This window comes from Centruroides sculpturatus, unplaced genomic scaffold (genome assembly GCF_000671375.1).
Source record: "Centruroides sculpturatus isolate CEXI.00-Female unplaced genomic scaffold, Cexi_2.0 scaffold795, whole genome shotgun sequence".
NCBI classification, from domain to species: Eukaryota; Metazoa; Arthropoda; class Arachnida; order Scorpiones; family Buthidae; genus Centruroides; species Centruroides sculpturatus.
The window spans coordinates 24576-43068 of NW_019385121.1; the positions used below are offsets into that span (position 1 = coordinate 24576).

The window sequence follows — 18493 nt, forward strand, 5'->3', positions numbered from 1 at the left end:
ATTATGAAATTTAAAATATATTTCAATGATAAAAACCAGATTCAGCAGAAAGCTATTTAAATAATTATTTTATTATAAATTCAATTTTGTTCTCATTCTCATAAAGTCCTAATTCAAATACCATTACCATGACAATGTACTGTACTCATTAAAGTACTTTTAAAAGAAACAATTCGATCTTTCTGTACCACTGTCTTACTTTCATGATTTTGATTTCAATTACACTGATTTATAAGGACACTTCCACATGTCAGAATTATATAAAATAATACTATTCTAACACTAATTGATTGAAATAATTTAATTTTCCAAATCTAACAGTCAAAATCCGTAGAAGCAAAGTCAGTAATCCTTTATGATTTAATTTGATTGTTATTACTAAAATGGAGTAATTACAAATATTTATAGTTTAAAATTCAAAAATTTGAAGAGAGTCATGAAAATTACAAAATTAATGTAATCACTTACCTAGTGATAGAAAATGCATCCTAACAACTCATACAGTACATTACTTTATTTATGGATTTGTCAAATTTCATAAAACATTTATTATAGGTAAAAATAATTTATAAACAATCAAAATTCACTTTTGTAACTGTGAAAATTAAATCTTAAAAGAAAGTAATCCATTCCATATTTTCTTTTTTATTCATACTCTCACTACAACCAACAATTGTCCAATATACTATTAAACAGTGCTTATTCCCCACATGGTGAGGACTAATGTCTTTTGGCCATGAAACAGCACTGTTATATAGCAAAGCTTTGTAATATAACATAGATCTGATGAATATTCTGATGATCTTTGAACACAAAGCTTTCCATCTAGCCCTAACTTTGTGCATAGTTTGTCCTCTAGACTATTGTTTGCCAGGCTTCTTAACAGTAGAAAGGGAAGAAAATCAAAATGGTATTTATGATAAATATATAGATCTGGCCAATTTCACCTTTTTGTAAAAGCTTGGAGATTGCAGACGTCTTGTGAAGTACTCTGCTGATTTTTATCCAAGTCCCTATAATCCGACTAATACTGTTGATTCATCTGGGGAAGCACAGTTGATTATATTTGCCTGAAAGGCATTAAAAACTAAAACTTTAACATCAAAGATTAACAGAAATTTATAATAACCACATCTTTACATTCTATTTTATCTAAAGTAAGGAATCTTTTTTTGTCTTATTTTTATATATATAATATATATTTTTATTTATATATATATATTTTTTTTATTTTATATATTTCTATATATATATATTACATGGCCCCTAAACGGATAGCCATCTCTTTACATTGGCAGGGACAATTTGGCTACAAACCTGCAGATAAAGTAACACTTTTGTATCTCTTCAGATCAGACTATAACTAATAGAAATTCTCATTTTTTCCATTAAAATCTATTATTTTGCTATTTCACAGAAATTTTACACAAAAACACTAATGGAACAACTTCTAAATATTTCAGAATATATCTGGATTTCAATTTTTGTGGCTTTAATAATAACTTTTTTGATAATACAGAACTGATTTCACAATACATTTAATCCTGAACACTATTTTTCTGGCAGATCATTATTTTGTGGAAGAATGCCCACCTGTAAAAATTGTGCTTAGAATTATCTGACCCTCTTTAAATATATTTGACTGGATTGTTTCTTGTGACTGAAGGTCAGATGATTATCGCACATCTGCTCTATCTGAGCAAATGATTAAATGCAGCACCTTTTTTGGTGATAAAATACCAGTACAGACTGGAACAATACTCCAGTTTATATCTGAGCAACAAAAATAATAATTCTTAAACATGCTAGTTTGATTTTAAGCTACTCTAAATAATCTGTACATTATATATTTGATCATTTTGATTTTAAATATATGTCCTGATTAAAAGACTTAACAGAAAACATTTATGGAAATTAGAAACATTATCCAAATTTGAAATATCTAAATATGGAAGACGACGAATTAAAGCTATTTTGTCTCCATATAAAAAATGACCATACGAGAACAAGAGAAAAAAGACAAAGGTGAAGCTGGCAAATCAACTAAGCAGATGAATGACACTGTTTATAATAAATTCTAATCCACCAATAATTCAAAATGTACACTTCCTAAACGATCTCCTCTATCATATTTGATGTTTTTAGCCCAAGCTTTACATTCAATATTCACTAAAACATTTTTTGCTATATCCTTGAAGCGAACAAAAACAAATGGAGAAAGATATTCCTTTTGATTCTTGAACGGGAAGAATTTTACTGAAATACCCTGTTGAGGTAGATACTCAACGTCACCAATGTTATCTTTGTCTGCTGCATTCTACATAAAAATAAAGTTTTATCAGTTACATGCTTTAAATTATTAAAAATTTTAAAAAATCTTAAATATTAAAAAGTTAAAAATTGCATTAATATTTATAATTTGGTATAATTTTCATAAACATGAAAATACTATAACAATGCTAATAAAATTAAAGATTATATTCAATTTAATTCATATAATGTATTTCATAATAGACATCTGTTACCTCTCCTACACAAGAAATCCATACATAATCTGGTGAATAAATCATTTTTATATCTTCAGGTATCCCAGATGGCAAGTCTGAAGCATTTTGATATGGCTCTGGAACCCAATTATAAATCTATAAAAAACATTCATTTATTAGCTGAAGGATTATTTAATTACAATTATATTTTATAATTAATAATTTATTGAAGATGGCTTTTAAGCTTTTTTTTAAGCTTTTACAAGACTAACCCTATTCAACTTAATAAGGACACATGGTGTACGAGCAGGATAGCCATAAGAACTGCTTTTGGAACACTTATCACTAATTTTGTCAATAGAGAAATAACAAGTTTTGTCATCTCCTGGTCCTTGGTCTATGCTGCAGCTGCTTACATTGCGCTGTGATTTATATGCTGTAAAATTTGGAAAATTTAGAATATATTTTAAATTTACATTCTTAGAACACCATTAAGTTAATATATTAAATACATTATTTCAAATTGTTTTTAGATTATTATTTACTCTTATATACAAATGTTTAAATATAAAAAAAAGTATTCGTTTTTAAAATTAATTGAAAAATTTACATTCAAATTTCATTGATTAACTTAAACCAGGGATGTCCAACCCACGGCCCGCATGCGGCTCAAGGCAAGTTCCAATGCGGCCCAATAAATGTGTAAACAAAACCGAAAAATAAAAAACTTTATTTATTTAATTCAAGGCATAAACTCAAAATAGAAGTTTCACAAAGTCATAAACCTTTATTCATATTTTATTTTTGAGTGGAAAGAAAATATTTTCAAATACTTGGAGACATGTGAATGAGGAAGGATTACTAAATAAAGATGGAGTTGTGACTCAAAGGATTATAGACCCAAATTTGGGGAAAGGAGAGAAAGGACAAAAGATAAAAAGTAGTGAGAAAGGTTAAATAGATCTTCTGTTATGTAAATATTAACCCTTAATTTTCCAACTTTCCTCACTTCTTTATCTTTTGTCCTTTCTCTCCCCCCCCATTTGGGTCTATAATCCTTTAAGTCACAACTCCAGCTGTATTTAGTATTCTTCCAGCATTGCAAGATTTGGCTACATTGTGCCAAATGTGGCTACATATTCTTTTTATAAATATATTAGTTGAATAAAAATGCACTTTAAAATGGTGTTTCCTTGCTTTTTATTAATTAGAGACTCAAATAAAACAAATATTTGTGTTTTTCAAATAAATTTTTGTTTGTCTCTTATAATAAATGAATTTATCTATTTCTAAGTCTCCATTTATCAGTACACCTTTATTCTCCCAGTTCATCGATTGAAAAAAACACTTTAATACATTTGTAAAAAAGTTTTGGGGAGATAGTATCACCTTTTAATATCGTTGGTATCTTGAAGCAAGCAAACTTTTGCGTTTGCCCCTTCATGCCCCTTGCCCCAAATGGAGACCATCTGACCCATCTTCAATTTGCTGACGACGTAACCATCATTATAGATAGCCCTTCAGAGCTCCAGGACATGAACTTCAGAGCTCCAGAACATTCAAGAACTTGCAAACAAAAGTAAAGAAGTTGGTTTAAAGATGAACTTGAACAAGATGAAAATTATGTACAACAGTTTCATATGTGAAAAAACACTACTAGTAGATAACATGGAATTGGAAAAGGTAGATGCTTACATTTACCTGGGACAAAGAATATCAATGGATGGCAACATCAAGGAGGAAATAAACAGATGTGTAAAACTTGGCTGGAATGCTTTTGGTAGGAATAGTATAGTCTTGAGAAATCAACAGATGCCCCTGTGCCTGAAACGCAAGGTTTCAGATCAGTGTGTCCTGCCAGTTCTCACTTATGGATCAGAAATTTGGACTCTTAGAAAATCAGAGATCCAAAGACTACAGACTACCCAAAAGGAACATGGAAAGGTGTATGCTTGGCATAACAAGGAGCGATCAGAAACATATAACATGAATCAGGAAAATGACAGGAGTTACTGATATCATCGCTAGAGTAAAATCCCTCAAGTGGCAGTGGACTGGACATATTGCAAGAAGAACTGACCATCGCTGCACCTCTGAAGTTCTTGATTCGATACCAAGAGATCGAAAATGACCAAGACAACGTCCTCACCCTCGGTGGGTTGATGAGATCAAGAGGCATCTTGGCACAACATGGAAGTGAAGTGCTGAAAACAAAAGATTGTGGAAGAGGCTTGGAGAGACCTTCATTTTGCAGTGGATTGATAATGGTTGATGATGATGATCTATTTCTACATAAAAATTGAAAGTGTCTGTAGAAGTAATTTTTTAAAATATCCATTTTCGTGATAAAGTTTTAATACTTATTATTATAATCTAGACATGTTAATCCTTAAATATACTTGTATACTGGGCCACAAGTATAGCCTATATTATATATACTTGTGGCCCAAAACGCCTTCGCTTCTTCCATTGCGGCCCAGAGAAACAAAAAGGTTGGATACACCTGACTTAAACCATTACTGACTAAGTGATGGCTGGATAGCCGAGAAGTTAAGATGGCAGTCTACCACTCTGGAGGGACTCAAGATAGAATCTAAGGGTTGAAAAACACTAATAATTTTTCAGGGGTCGTCAGTCCAGATATGTCAGACCTTGTCTCTCACTGCCTGGCCACCACATTGTGGGACTGCCAAATGCATAATAGGCTTGCTAAAAAATAGAGGCCCTCTTAGTACCCATAGGGTAGAAACAATTTAAATTTATTATACATAGATCATATGTAATTAGTAAAAAAGTTGAAACTCAATAAATTATGCAATGTATTACCGTGTTTCCCCGAAAATAAGACATCCGCAGAAAATAAGACCTAGCACAGATTTTGCTGAATTGCGAAATATAAGACCTCCCCCTGAAAGTAAGACCTAGCAAAGTTCTTTTTAGTTGTAACGGTCATCGACAAATGGTTGAAAGTGGCAGTTGGCTTTTTGAAAGTACAGCCACTGATTGGTCAGCAGACAATTACGCCACACGGCATGATTTGCATAAGACTATGGCTTGGGAATCACAGATTTGCATAACGTTACGGCTGGTGATAACTAATTGGTTGGCTGGGAATCACACTACATGACATTTGCATAGTGCTACGGTTTAGTAAGCACTAATTGGTCATCAAGTCCGATGTTGACACTATAAAAAAGGTGACAGCTCGACACACCAGATATACATCACTCTCGTCTAAGTGACTTGGGAATTTTTTTGTTCAATAATAAATGTGAATTTTTCTTCCTGGAAAAAATAAGACATTCCCTGAAAATAAGACCTAGCACATTTTTCACAGCAAAAATTAATATAAGACACTGTCTTATTTTTGGGGAAAGACGGTATTATGCATATTTTAAAGCGAAGCAAGATAGTCATTTGATAATGAAACTTGCCTTATGCTCATTATTGATATTTTATGATTAAATTACAATAATGCTACAATTAATGTTACAGTGAACACATTAATGTACTAATTTTTATTTAAAGTTCCTACAAGTTTCTATAACTAAATACTATAATGATCTATAAATAAAATAGATATTTTATTGTTAACAATCATCATTATTACATCTATATTTGCTGTAATAAATAGATATTCATGTCAATGGTCTTTGAAAACTTACTAATTTTATTCTTATCAATTAAAAATTAAACTAAAAAAACCACACAAGTTTCAACAAAACAAACAGTATATTTTAAGTAATATAATTTCTGCTATTTAAAATTTTATTCTGAATAAAAATGTAATACAATTTTAAAACAGTGGCCAGGTATGAAAAAAATATACTGGAAAATAATTTATCAAGTAAATAATTTTCTATATATAAATGCATTTTTAATTTAACACAAGTATGCTTAATTTGCATTAATTTGATTTTTATTTGCATTGAATGAAACAAACACCGTATTCAATTAAAACGCAGTAATTTAATGCTTTAACTGAAAGTATATTTGAAAATATCAAAAATTACCAGATTATAATTATAGTAGTTTTATTGGCAGTCAGTCATTTTTAATAATTAGATACAGTATCCTTCATACAACACAGCACTTCTACAACATAGTTTTGCTCTAACAGTTTGAAAATTGGAGATGTCCCCCTGTACTACATGTTTCTGGTTTCACTCTTAACATGGTTCAAGAATTTGGGAAAATCCCCCGTACAAAGATTCACAACTTTAAAGTGCAAACATCTTTATTTGATAAATTTTTTTTATTCAAGTAAGCATTCATGTTATCTAAAATTTGTCCATAGGTTTTAGAATATTAAAACTTTAAATTTGTTTTGTGTTGGGTTTAATGAAAACTGATGGAACAAGAAAGGAAAAAAAAGCACTAACTTTCCTATCAACCACAGGACATTATTGTTTTTTCAGACTAGCCTTTAAGACTGTCACTGTTGTTTTTATAGCTTAATTTTTGTTTTTACTAAAGTTTATTTAAACATTTTAAGGCAAGTGTTATTAAACTTTTTTTAACAGTAGGAAAGTAATCATTTATAAAAAAGACAAATGAAATATGATGGTATCTTGAACTGTTCCAACTCAAACAATTTGGTATTCAAACACAAATTCTAAAAAAAAAAAAAAATACGCAGTTCTTGATTGAACAAATGCAACCTGAACTAAGGATTAATGCAAAACATGGTTAGGTTCCAGAAGTTAGTAACAAAGCAAAATAGTACACTTTTGCTAAAAGGAATGTTTATTAAAACAATCAATAATTTATTTCCGATCAATAAGTAACTAACAACCACAATTAAAAGTACTGTATTACGCTTTAATATTAATTTTAAACAAGGGCGTTTTTCTTTTTACAAAGTATTATCGCTATCTGAGTGTTGCTAATATTTCTGATCAAGATCAACAAATATCTTTATTTTGTTTTATTTTAACCATAAAAATTTGTTTGACAAAATAAAAATGTTATTGATTAAAAGTGTGTATTTTAGCAGGTCCTTTTGATTGTAGATTCAACATAATGTAATGAAAAAACATATGAACATTTTTGAGTTAATTATTATAGTAATAACTAACAGTATCTTGGATAAACAAGTTATAACTTTAATAAAATGTTTTCTAAATTTTCTTAGTTTAATTATTATTTGTGTTCAATTTTTCTTTTTATTATTAAAAAAAATGTTAAAGTTTAAATCTTAGCATATTGTAACTGTAAGCAAGAGGTTTTAACTTAAGCTGTTAAGAATAAAATATGTATTAATTAAATCTTCAAAAAAAGAATTTTCATCACTACTAGAAAATTAAGACAAAAATCCATAAAATTCAATCTTCCTTTTATTCAGTTTCAGTCCCAGAAGTAACAATGGCATTAAACTTTTCTAGAGCTACTTTTATGTAAATGAAGTTTTTTAAAAATTTTTTTAAACATGTAAATCTCTTTTTATAAAAAACAAAAAGGCATGTATTTTTAAAAATATTTCTTTTTAATGGATAAATAGCCTAAAATGGAAGGTCACTGCTGTCATGTGTATTGTTCTTGGAATTTAAACTAAGTAAAAAGGAAAATGAAATTTTTATTGCTCGTCGTTATTGCTATTGCTTTTGTATTAATTTTTTTTATGCTATGTGGAATTCAATAAGAGAACTGACTGACTAAATTTTAATTTTAAAGCATTTGATCTTAATTATTTTGACATTTTTATTTGCTGTAATAATTATCACTTTGGTAATAGCAAGGTTGCAGCTGAAGTTTCCATCTCTAAAATGTGAATGTCGAGATGCTCTACATTCATGTTTAAGAGATGAAAACTTCAATCGCAACCTTGCTGATACAGTAGAGCGTCGATTATCCAAAACGTCAATTATCNATGTATAATACAATTATTCGTTATAAAAATATAAGTTTTTGCTTGCTATCAAAGTTCAAAAGTTTGAAACATCAACTTTTTGAAAGTAAGACGTTATACTTAAAAATTTCTTTAGTGTCTTTGATGTATTATTGTCAAGCTTTCAAAGATGCAACAGAACGGTTCGATAGAAAATAGAGCCGTGTAGTGGGAAAAATAAATAAAAAGAATGTCTTTCCGAGCGTATAACATTGAAGTAAGCTACTTTAAAAATTTTTCTTTCGAGCACAAACAGCATTCCATACTTAAGCTGTAATCCGATTTATATCTTTTGAAAAATCATAAGAATTAACGAAAAATTTTAAAAACCAAGACATACTTTAAAATTTAAAAATGTTATTAATTTTAAGCAAAGTTTCTTTTTAAAACAATTTTTAGATGCATTAATAAATGTACTGGTATCCCTCGTACTATATGGCATTTCTACAAATCTTCTGTAAAAATTTCTAAGTGAAAACTTAAAGAACAACAAATGCTAAGTGGTAATTTGTCAATGATAAAAATTTAGTAGAGTAAAATTATGAATGCAGTTAAACACATTTCTAAAGATACTACTGTATTAGCCTAAATATTAATCAATGTAGTCAAGATCATTTCAAAGTTAAAAAAACAATTTTTTTCAGTTGTCAACATTTTAAGGAAAAAAATGCATTTCTGGTCTGTTAACTATTTTGCATATTGCAATAGCCTTGCTAATTTCCATAAAACAATAGATAACTGATTAGTTTGTTTCACTAATGAACAATTGAAGAGCGACAAGTGAAGTATTGTTATATCAATTGAAAGTTGACAACAAAGAAAACATTGTATGTACAAAAAGAAATGAATTTTAAATTGAATATAACACAAAATTTAATTCCAGAATAGTCAATAGTTTTTTTTAGTACCAAAGAAGAGAGAATTGAGTCTCAAAGAAAGAGTGCAGATTGTACATGAGCATAAAAATGGCGATTCTCTTGATATTATTGCAAAAAAGCACCAAATATCATGAGAAGGAGTCAGAAAAGTAGTGGATAAATATTTAAATATCAATACAGTGAGAAATTTACTACAGGGACACTGCCCTAAGGTCACAACATTAAGAGAAGATGCCACGATTTGCCACCAAAAGCTTTTTTATAACAGCTACAGAAAAAAAATAAGAGCTTACTTTTGAAGCCAGTGTTTCAACTATTAAGAGAAGATTAAATAAAAAGGGTTGCCATGGAAGAGTGGCTCATAGAAAACCAATGATTTCAGCAGTGAAAAAAGATTAGCTTTTCCCAAAAATTTGTGGACAAGCCTCTAGTGTTTTGGAAGTGTGTTATTTGGAGTGATGAGTCAAAACGAGAGATGCAGGATGCTAAATGATAAAAATTTATTTGGATAAAGAAAAAAAATCAAGTATTCGATAAAAGTAAAACTGTGCGAACAATAAAACACTCAACTTACATAATGGTTTGGGGGTGTTTTTCAGGGTTTGGAATGAGCAATATTGTTCAAATTCATGAATCATGAAAGCAGTAGATTACAAACAGATACTTGAAGACAATTTAATGGCATCAACAAGGAAATTGGGGATTGAAAATGAATTTGTCTTTCAACAAGACAATGATCCCAAACATACAACATTGTTTCTCAGAAAATATTTTAATGATAATGATAAAGATCACGAATGGCTACCGCAGTCACCAGACTTAAATTTAATAGAATATCTGTGGGACAAATTAAACCACTGTATTCTTCTTAGCCATAGAAAATATTTATCAGTATACAAAGAAGAATTATTTAAGGTTTGATCAGAAATTTGGCAGAATATCATTAATAAATTGATTAACAGTATGCAAAGTCCTCTTCATGTAATTCAGGCCAAAGGTGGTCCAGTAAACTTCTGATTTGACTCTTCCTCAATGTTTTATTTTGTGTCAACTTTGAAATGGTTTTGCCATACAACACAAATTTACAATTTGTAAAACATACATAATATTTTCTTCAGAATTTTTTGTTGGATTTAATAAAAAATTAAGTCTGAAAGGTAAATTTAGATTAATTTAATTTTTACATATTGATATGATGATGATAAACTCAAAAGTTCAAAAAACAGGCTACGTCAACTCTGAAATGATCTTGACTATCTCCCCAGTTTTAAAGTGACAAAAAAATTGCCTTCAACCTATATTAGAGTCTGATTAAAATATTCTTCAATTTCAATAAATTTGTACAGACAAATTTAAACTGACACAAATTTAATGCACCGATTGTTCAATAATGCTAAATACCAGGAAAGTTATGACCTGTCATGATGAAGCTCAAACTATACTGAAATTGTTTGGCACAATTGTTTTTGAATAAGCAAATAAAGCCAATTGTTTTTATCATATACAACAGAAGTCGGTCGATTTTGGTAATATCTACAGAAATTTTATTTTGATAACTTTTTACTTCTAGGACTATTAATCAAGCAATCATAAACTTGGAGAACATTGTTGAAAATTTAGTGCAAAATTTACTCTGTTGTGAAATGTAAATTTCTTTTTTAATTATGATCATATTAAATACATAAATTTGTTTACCTAAATTAAGTATAAATAAAAACATTTTTAACATCCATTAGTAGAAATAGTTTGTCGATAGTTTCTAATGCCTGACTTTCTTTGACTGGACAATTTTTTGAAGGTTAGCAATAGCCACAAATGCATCCTGACTAATCTTCCTGAGATTCAAGGAAGTTCAATATTTCAATGGTCTTTTCCACTTCTTTTGTGGTAACAATTTTAGTTGAATCTGTCTGATCCTATTTCATTGTTGTCAGAAACTCCTCTCACTTCTTGACACTGTCAACATTACTGGGGAATGTTACAGGGAATCTGTCTTCTCTAACATTCTTTCAAGCATAGTCTATCATCCTCATAGCATCCAAAACATTGATAATGGGTATTGCCATTACTGATGGCATCTAGATGTCTTCAACCCATTTCTCTTTTGTATCCCATTTTGAAACTTCAAATGATCTGAAGTGGTTGCAGCTTGGATGTATTTGGAGACAAACATTATAATGATGTGTTTTTAAAGTAGGGAGGTTGAAATGAGTATTGCAGTCATAGATAAGAAAAATTCTTTTTTTAAACCCAGACATTTGTCAATTCTTTTCAACTAGTCACTGAAGATTTCACTTTTCATCCAAGCTTTCTGGTTTGTTTTGTATGTTATAAGAAACTTCACTTTTGAGAAACATCTGGACTTTGCAGAACAACTAATCATCATTAGTAGAAGTTTTCAATTCCAGTTTAATTGCTAAGAGTACTGTTACACCTCAGTACACACTCTTCTCCCTTAATTGTTGCTGTTCTGTTGGGTAAACACGGAGAAAAAAGGTCTGTTTCATCTGTGTTGAAGATATGAATTGGCTCAGCCTTGCATGAGAGAACAGAGCTCCTTGATCCACTATTCACAAACACTTTGAGACCTGACACATTTTGACCACAAAGTTTTCTGAAAACTATGTTGTGTCTACTTTTGAAACTCTCGAGTTATCTGTTGCTGGCTAAGTTTGCTATGGCCAAGTCCTTTTCCAGAATCCTTGGCTCTTTGTAACATCATTCTGCTAAGAGAAACTCATTGCACTAACCATTTTATTATACATTCATCTACATCTAGAAAAGAACATTTTTGAATTTTTTTTCATTTTCTTCTTGTTGTTTTAAAAGTTTCTTTACTGAATCTGTTCTTTACTATCATTGAAAAAGTACTCGACAGACTATCAAACTTGTTTACAACTGCTTTCTCATTTGAGGATTTCCATCCAAAAATTAAGATTTTCATTTTTATTCAATTGGGAGGACATTCAACTTTCTTTTCACACTAGCAATTTGCTTCTCTTAATGTAAAAAAAGAAAAAACAGTAAAAAAAATTCATTAAAATCTATTATAACATGTCACCTGAAATAATAAGGTGCAAGCCAAACTCTTAGCCAATCAGAGAAAAGCTGCATTAATAGCAACTATGCAATATATCACAAGAGATGTTTCTCAACTACAATTTATGCTATCAAAATGTAGTTGCAGAGCTTTGATTTGTAATTGATACTTCAGTCCATAATTTGATATATAAGAGGCTTTGAGAGAAAATTATTTGAGAGAAACATGGAGAATATTTTGAATTGAAACTGAAAATACAGGGAGAAAAAAAATGAGATACAGTTTAATCTATGTCAAACCTCTGTTCATAAAACAAATCCTTTGAGTACAAGTTTCTGATCAACTAGGTATGATTTAAATGAGATCTGTAAATAGTTTTTATTTTAACTAAAAATTTTTTATTTATAACCAAAATAATTTTGAAAAGAAAGGGAACTGAATGCATCTAATTTTCATAATCACAGATAAAAATGTTATAAAAATTCCAAGTACTCTTGTAAAAGAACAATAGAATTATGAAAGATTGTTGAAGAAAATTATAAAAGGTTTTAAAAAAAAATATGTTAACAACTTGGACAAAACAGAGGATAGTGTGCAATTTCAGGAGGCTGAAGAATGTGATGGAATGAAATAAACAAGAATTATGGTAATGAAAGTTCTTACAAAGATGACAGTAATGAAATATTGTTTCAATGACTTCAAATTTTTCGCATGCAAACAGAATAACAACAACATTGACTTAACTATATTCAGTTTCTAATTTTTTTTTTTCCAAATAAAATTTATTGTTTATAGATTTTCCCCAGCATCTTTTCCCACTCAAATTAAGGAATCCAAAATTGGTAATCTAATTATATTCATACCAAACAAATTCATACTTTTAAATAAATTTCATTTATTAAAATTGAAGACAGTGTCAAAACAGTAACCATTTTATTCACTTCATTATGGAATACATTTCAGAACATAGCTCTTTCCTTTTTGTCTTCATGGTTGCCAAAAATTTTTAAATTCCCTTAAAACATATATTTCATCAGTTAAAAATTATTATTTTTTTAAAAATCAGAGTGGAGACAGACATCATCTTACTTTTCCTCTATACGGCCATATTTCACACCAACCACCAGTGATGAATTCTTTTAAAATATTTTCAATTTTGTAAAATTCATCCAGATGGTAATTTTCATATTAAATCACAATAAATTTCACAAAATTAAAAAAATTCTGTTTACTAGATGATACATCAAAATTTTAAAATTTTGCACTGAAATTACTATAATTTAGTAAATATACACAATATTATAAAACTTATTTTAGTTACAACAAAGAATTGGTGGTGATTATTCTTGTAAAAGTGGTATTTTTATTTATAAAAATCCATATAGTGTTTCTAATCCAAAAATATAGAAATGTTCACAACGTTGAGATGACGCTGCACAGTCATATTGAGTATTGACTCATTTTAGGTTTAGAAGTGATAACTGAAAACTTTAGGTTAAGTTTGTTATTGCTTGTAACAAACAATTTAAATTTCCAATTTCATTTTTAATTCTTAGCATAAATTTTTCTGTCCTTATTCATGCTAGATTTATTCAATATTTCACAGCAAACATAATAAAGTAATTAAAAATTTAGAAAATTCATTTTTTGTATTCTAATCCAAAACATAGAAATGATACTTTTAGTCATTTTAATATAGTAAAAATAAAACATTATAAAATGATTTTTATAAACAAAAAGATTTTTTACTATTGTTTTATATATTAAATAAATTAATTTAAATAAAACATTTGTAAGTTAAATCTGAGATATAAGTTAACATTTAAGTTAAATCAGTCACTATCTGAATATCTGCAGGAAAATCAGTTTACAGATACAATGTTAATACATAAAGGTATCACAAACAATTAATAATTTGAGAAAATTAATTAACATTTAATTTTCTTGAAGTTGGATTAAAAAAAAAAAAAAGTGTGATTTTAACTCATTTATTCTTAAAATTTACAATTTTTTAGAATTATTATTTTAACGTATACAATAACCGATCCCATTGTTTTAATTTTTATTTTACAACTTATCACAAACAACTTGTACACCCCTTTTAAAATGAAGGGGAGGAAGTTTTCTCAAAATTCCTAAAAATTTTGATCAGTAAATTGAGCATGCTCTAATCACATTGATATTTTCAAATGGGCTTCAAAACACCCCTTTTTTCTAGTAAATTCTTTAATTAAATCAAATGAACTAATATTTTCGGTTATCTTAAATGGCCTTTTTCAGGTTAAGCATAATTGGAGTTCCAATTATGCTGAAGAGAGAAAAGTGTTTTGAAACTTATATACAGAAGTTCTTGCTTACTGAGCATAGAATTTTCAAATGTTACAAATGGTTTATATCACAATGTATAATAACAATTATTTCTAACTCCAACAGTAGCTATTTAATATATTATTATTGCATAAATATGATATCTTTACATACGTTTCAGAAATTCTTCTAAATTCTCCACCCAGTGATTAATTGTTTCTTGTTCATCTGCATTAAACCATATCAAAGTGCTATCTATGTTAGCTTCAGGTGGACGTGGACGAAAGCCTAATCCTATAATAAAAGAAATTTTGATAAATTAGCTTAAAGTTTTATTTAAAGAACTAAAATGTTAATTATACATAAAGTATTTTAAGAGATCTTTCATAATACTTTGTGATAATGAATTTCTACCGAAATCCTCATTGCATAAAATTAATTGCTTTGAATGATAGGCATTAACATTTTAAACAGATTCAACAAAATATGAAAATGTTTCAATTCTATAAACATTTCTTATAAAGTAAAATTTTTAAGTTGTGAAATAAAATTACAAAAAAGTATGTTAAAACTAGAAGGAATAAAGCAATGAAAATTTCTGCTTTAAGATTAGGAAAAAGTTATTTTTCATTCTGTTTAAATCTGAATTACATCATATTTCAAATAAAATATGGCAGCTAATTTTTCAATTGATATAAAAATTTTTTATATCAATTTTGTCATAAAATTTCATTTAAATTCATTTCAAAAATATGTACTAATTTATACTTATAGTATTATTTCATATTAATGAAATAATCAAATTTGATCTTATGTTAATTAATATTCAGAACTGGAATCTATTAAAATACAACTTTTACATGCAACTCAAGTTCTTAAATTCAAAACTAATGTTAGTGAAATTAAAAGTAAAAAGATTTTTTTAAATTGAATCATCCAAAATATAGTCTGTTTTAAAGACAGTCTAGCTTTACTAGTAATTTGTATTTATTATATTAAAATAATAAGTATCTATTATTTATTTTTATATAAATTTATAAATCTTTTAAAAATATGATTTGTAAAGACATTTTAAAATATACAAGGAAAAAAAAAAATATTTAAAATTTATCTAAATTTGTTTTCAAATATATTTTAGTAATTCCATCAATAAATGCAGTTAAACTTCTGAAGCTTTGTTCAAGATTTGCTTAATGTAAGTTTAAAATTATACAAAACTATTTAGTAACTATTTTAACTATTTTAAAACTATTTATATAAATACTTAAGTGTCTAAATGACATTTAAACATTAGTTAATTGTATTCTTGTGCTTATAAATAATACAAAGAAATAAAAAAAACATTAGATAAACACAAACATTTCTTAATTAATAGCAAATGTTTTTAAATCAACTTGATTAACACTATTTGCTATTAATTGATCAGGAATGTGTGCTTAATAAGCACACACCCCTAATCAATCTACTGCAGATGCCAACCAGATGGCTGCAAGGCTGAACAATCATGTCCAGTGTTTTATGCATGTCTCTCAACTTATTGTTAATTCAAGAGAATGCTAGCTGTTTATTTGAAGACGATAGAAAAATTTGAACCTGAATGCACAAGAGGTTTTCTGACAACAATGGTGTTTACATTTCAAGAGATCAAACTTGCACAATTTCAAACTTCAGGGCAAATATGAAGTGAAGATATTCAAGCTGNATTAAAAAAATTCTGTTTACTAGATGATACATCAAAATTTTAAAATTTTGCACTGAAATTACTATAATTTAGTAAATATACACAATATTATAAAACTTATTTTAGTTACAACAAAGAATTGGTGGTGATTATTCTTGTAAAAGTGGTATTTTTATTTATAAAAATCCATATAGTGTTTCTAATCCAAAAATATAGAAATGTTCACAACGTTGAGATGACGCTGCACAGTCATATTGAGTATTGACTCATTTTAGGTTTAGAAGTGATAACTGAAAACTTTAGGTTAAGTTTGTTATTGCTTGTAACAAACAATTTAAATTTCCAATTTCATTTTTAATTCTTAGCATAAATTTTTCTGTCCTTATTCATGCTAGATTTATTCAATATTTCACAGCAAACATAATAAAGTAATTAAAAATTTAGAAAATTCATTTTTTGTATTCTAATCCAAAACATAGAAATGATACTTTTAGTCATTTTAATATAGTAAAAATAAAACATTATAAAATGATTTTTATAAACAAAAAGATTTTTTACTATTGTTTTATATATTAAATAAATTAATTTAAATAAAACATTTGTAAGTTAAATCTGAGATATAAGTTAACATTTAAGTTAAATCAGTCACTATCTGAATATCTGCAGGAAAATCAGTTTACAGATACAATGTTAATACATAAAGGTATCACAAACAATTAATAATTTGAGAAAATTAATTAACATTTAATTTTCTTGAAGTTGGATTAAAAAAAAAAAAAAGTGTGATTTTAACTCATTTATTCTTAAAATTTACAATTTTTTAGAATTATTATTTTAACGTATACAATAACCGATCCCATTGTTTTAATTTTTATTTTACAACTTATCACAAACAACTTGTACACCCCTTTTAAAATGAAGGGGAGGAAGTTTTCTCAAAATTCCTAAAAATTTTGATCAGTAAATTGAGCATGCTCTAATCACATTGATATTTTCAAATGGGCTTCAAAACACCCCTTTTTTCTAGCAAATTCTTTAATTAAATCAAATGAACTAATATTTTCGGTTATCTTAAATGGCCTTTTTCAGGTTAAGCATAATTGGAGTTCCAATTATGCTGAAGAGAGAAAAGTGTTTTGAAACTTATATACAGAAGTTCTTGCTTACTGAGCATAGAATTTTCAAATGTTACAAATGGTTTATATCACAATGTATAATAACAATTATTTCTAACTCCAACAGTAGCTATTTAATATATTATTATTGCATAAATATGATATCTTTACATACGTTTCAGAAATTCTTCTAAATTCTCCACCCAGTGATTAATTGTTTCTTGTTCATCTGCATTAAACCATATCAAAGTGCTATCTATGTTAGCTTCAGGTGGACGTGGACGAAAGCCTAATCCTATAATAAAAGAAATTTTGATAAATTAGCTTAAAGTTTTATTTAAAGAACTCTTAAAATACTTTATGTATAATTAACATTTTAGTTCTTTCATAATACTTTGTGATAATGAATTTCTACCGAAATCCTCATTGCATAAAATACAAATGCAACCNTATGTTAAAACTAGAAGGAATAAAGCAATGAAAATTTCTGCTTTAAGATTAGGAAAAAGTTATTTTTCATTCTGTTTAAATCTGAATTACATCATATTTCAAATAAAATATGGCAGCTAATTTTTCAATTGATATAAAAATTTTTTATATCAATTTTGTCATAAAATTTCATTTAAATTCATTTCAAAAATATGTACTAATTTATACTTATAGTATTATTTCATATTAATGAAATAATCAAATTTGATCTTATGTTAATTAATATTCAGAACTGGAATCTATTAAAATAGAACTTTTACATGCAACTCAAGTTCTTAAATTCAAAACTAATGTTAGTGAAATTAAAAGTAAAAAGATTTTTTTAAATTGAATCATCCAAAATATAGTCTGTTTTAAAGACAGTCTAGCTTTACTAGTAATTTGTATTTATTATATTAAAATAATAAGTATCTATTATTTATTTTTATATAAATTTATAAATCTTTTAAAAATATGATTTGTAAAGACATTTTAAAATATAAACAAGGAAAAAAAAATATTTAAAATTTATCTAAATTTGTTTTCAAATATATTTTAGTAATTCCATCAATAAATGCAGTTAAACTTCTGAAGCTTTGTTCAAGATTTGCTTAATGTAAGTTTAAAATTA

General features: G+C 27.6%; 1 protein-coding gene across 1 annotated transcript in view; it reads right to left on the reverse strand.

The window, feature by feature from the left end:
* Positions 1-499: 499 nt before the first annotated feature.
* Positions 500-18493, reverse strand: part of LOC111635056 (sodium/potassium-transporting ATPase subunit beta-like) — a 45694-nt gene continuing 27700 nt past the window's right edge. The window contains exons 3-6 of the mRNA XM_023379907.1: positions 17570-17689; positions 2759-2922; positions 2526-2642; positions 500-2317 (exon numbers count right to left, since the gene is read on the reverse strand). Coding sequence (XP_023235675.1) covers positions 2078-2317; positions 2526-2642; positions 2759-2922; positions 17570-17689 — 641 coding nt within the window. The 3' untranslated portion in view covers positions 500-2077. The remainder of the gene's footprint in view (positions 2318-2525; positions 2643-2758; positions 2923-17569; positions 17690-18493) is intronic.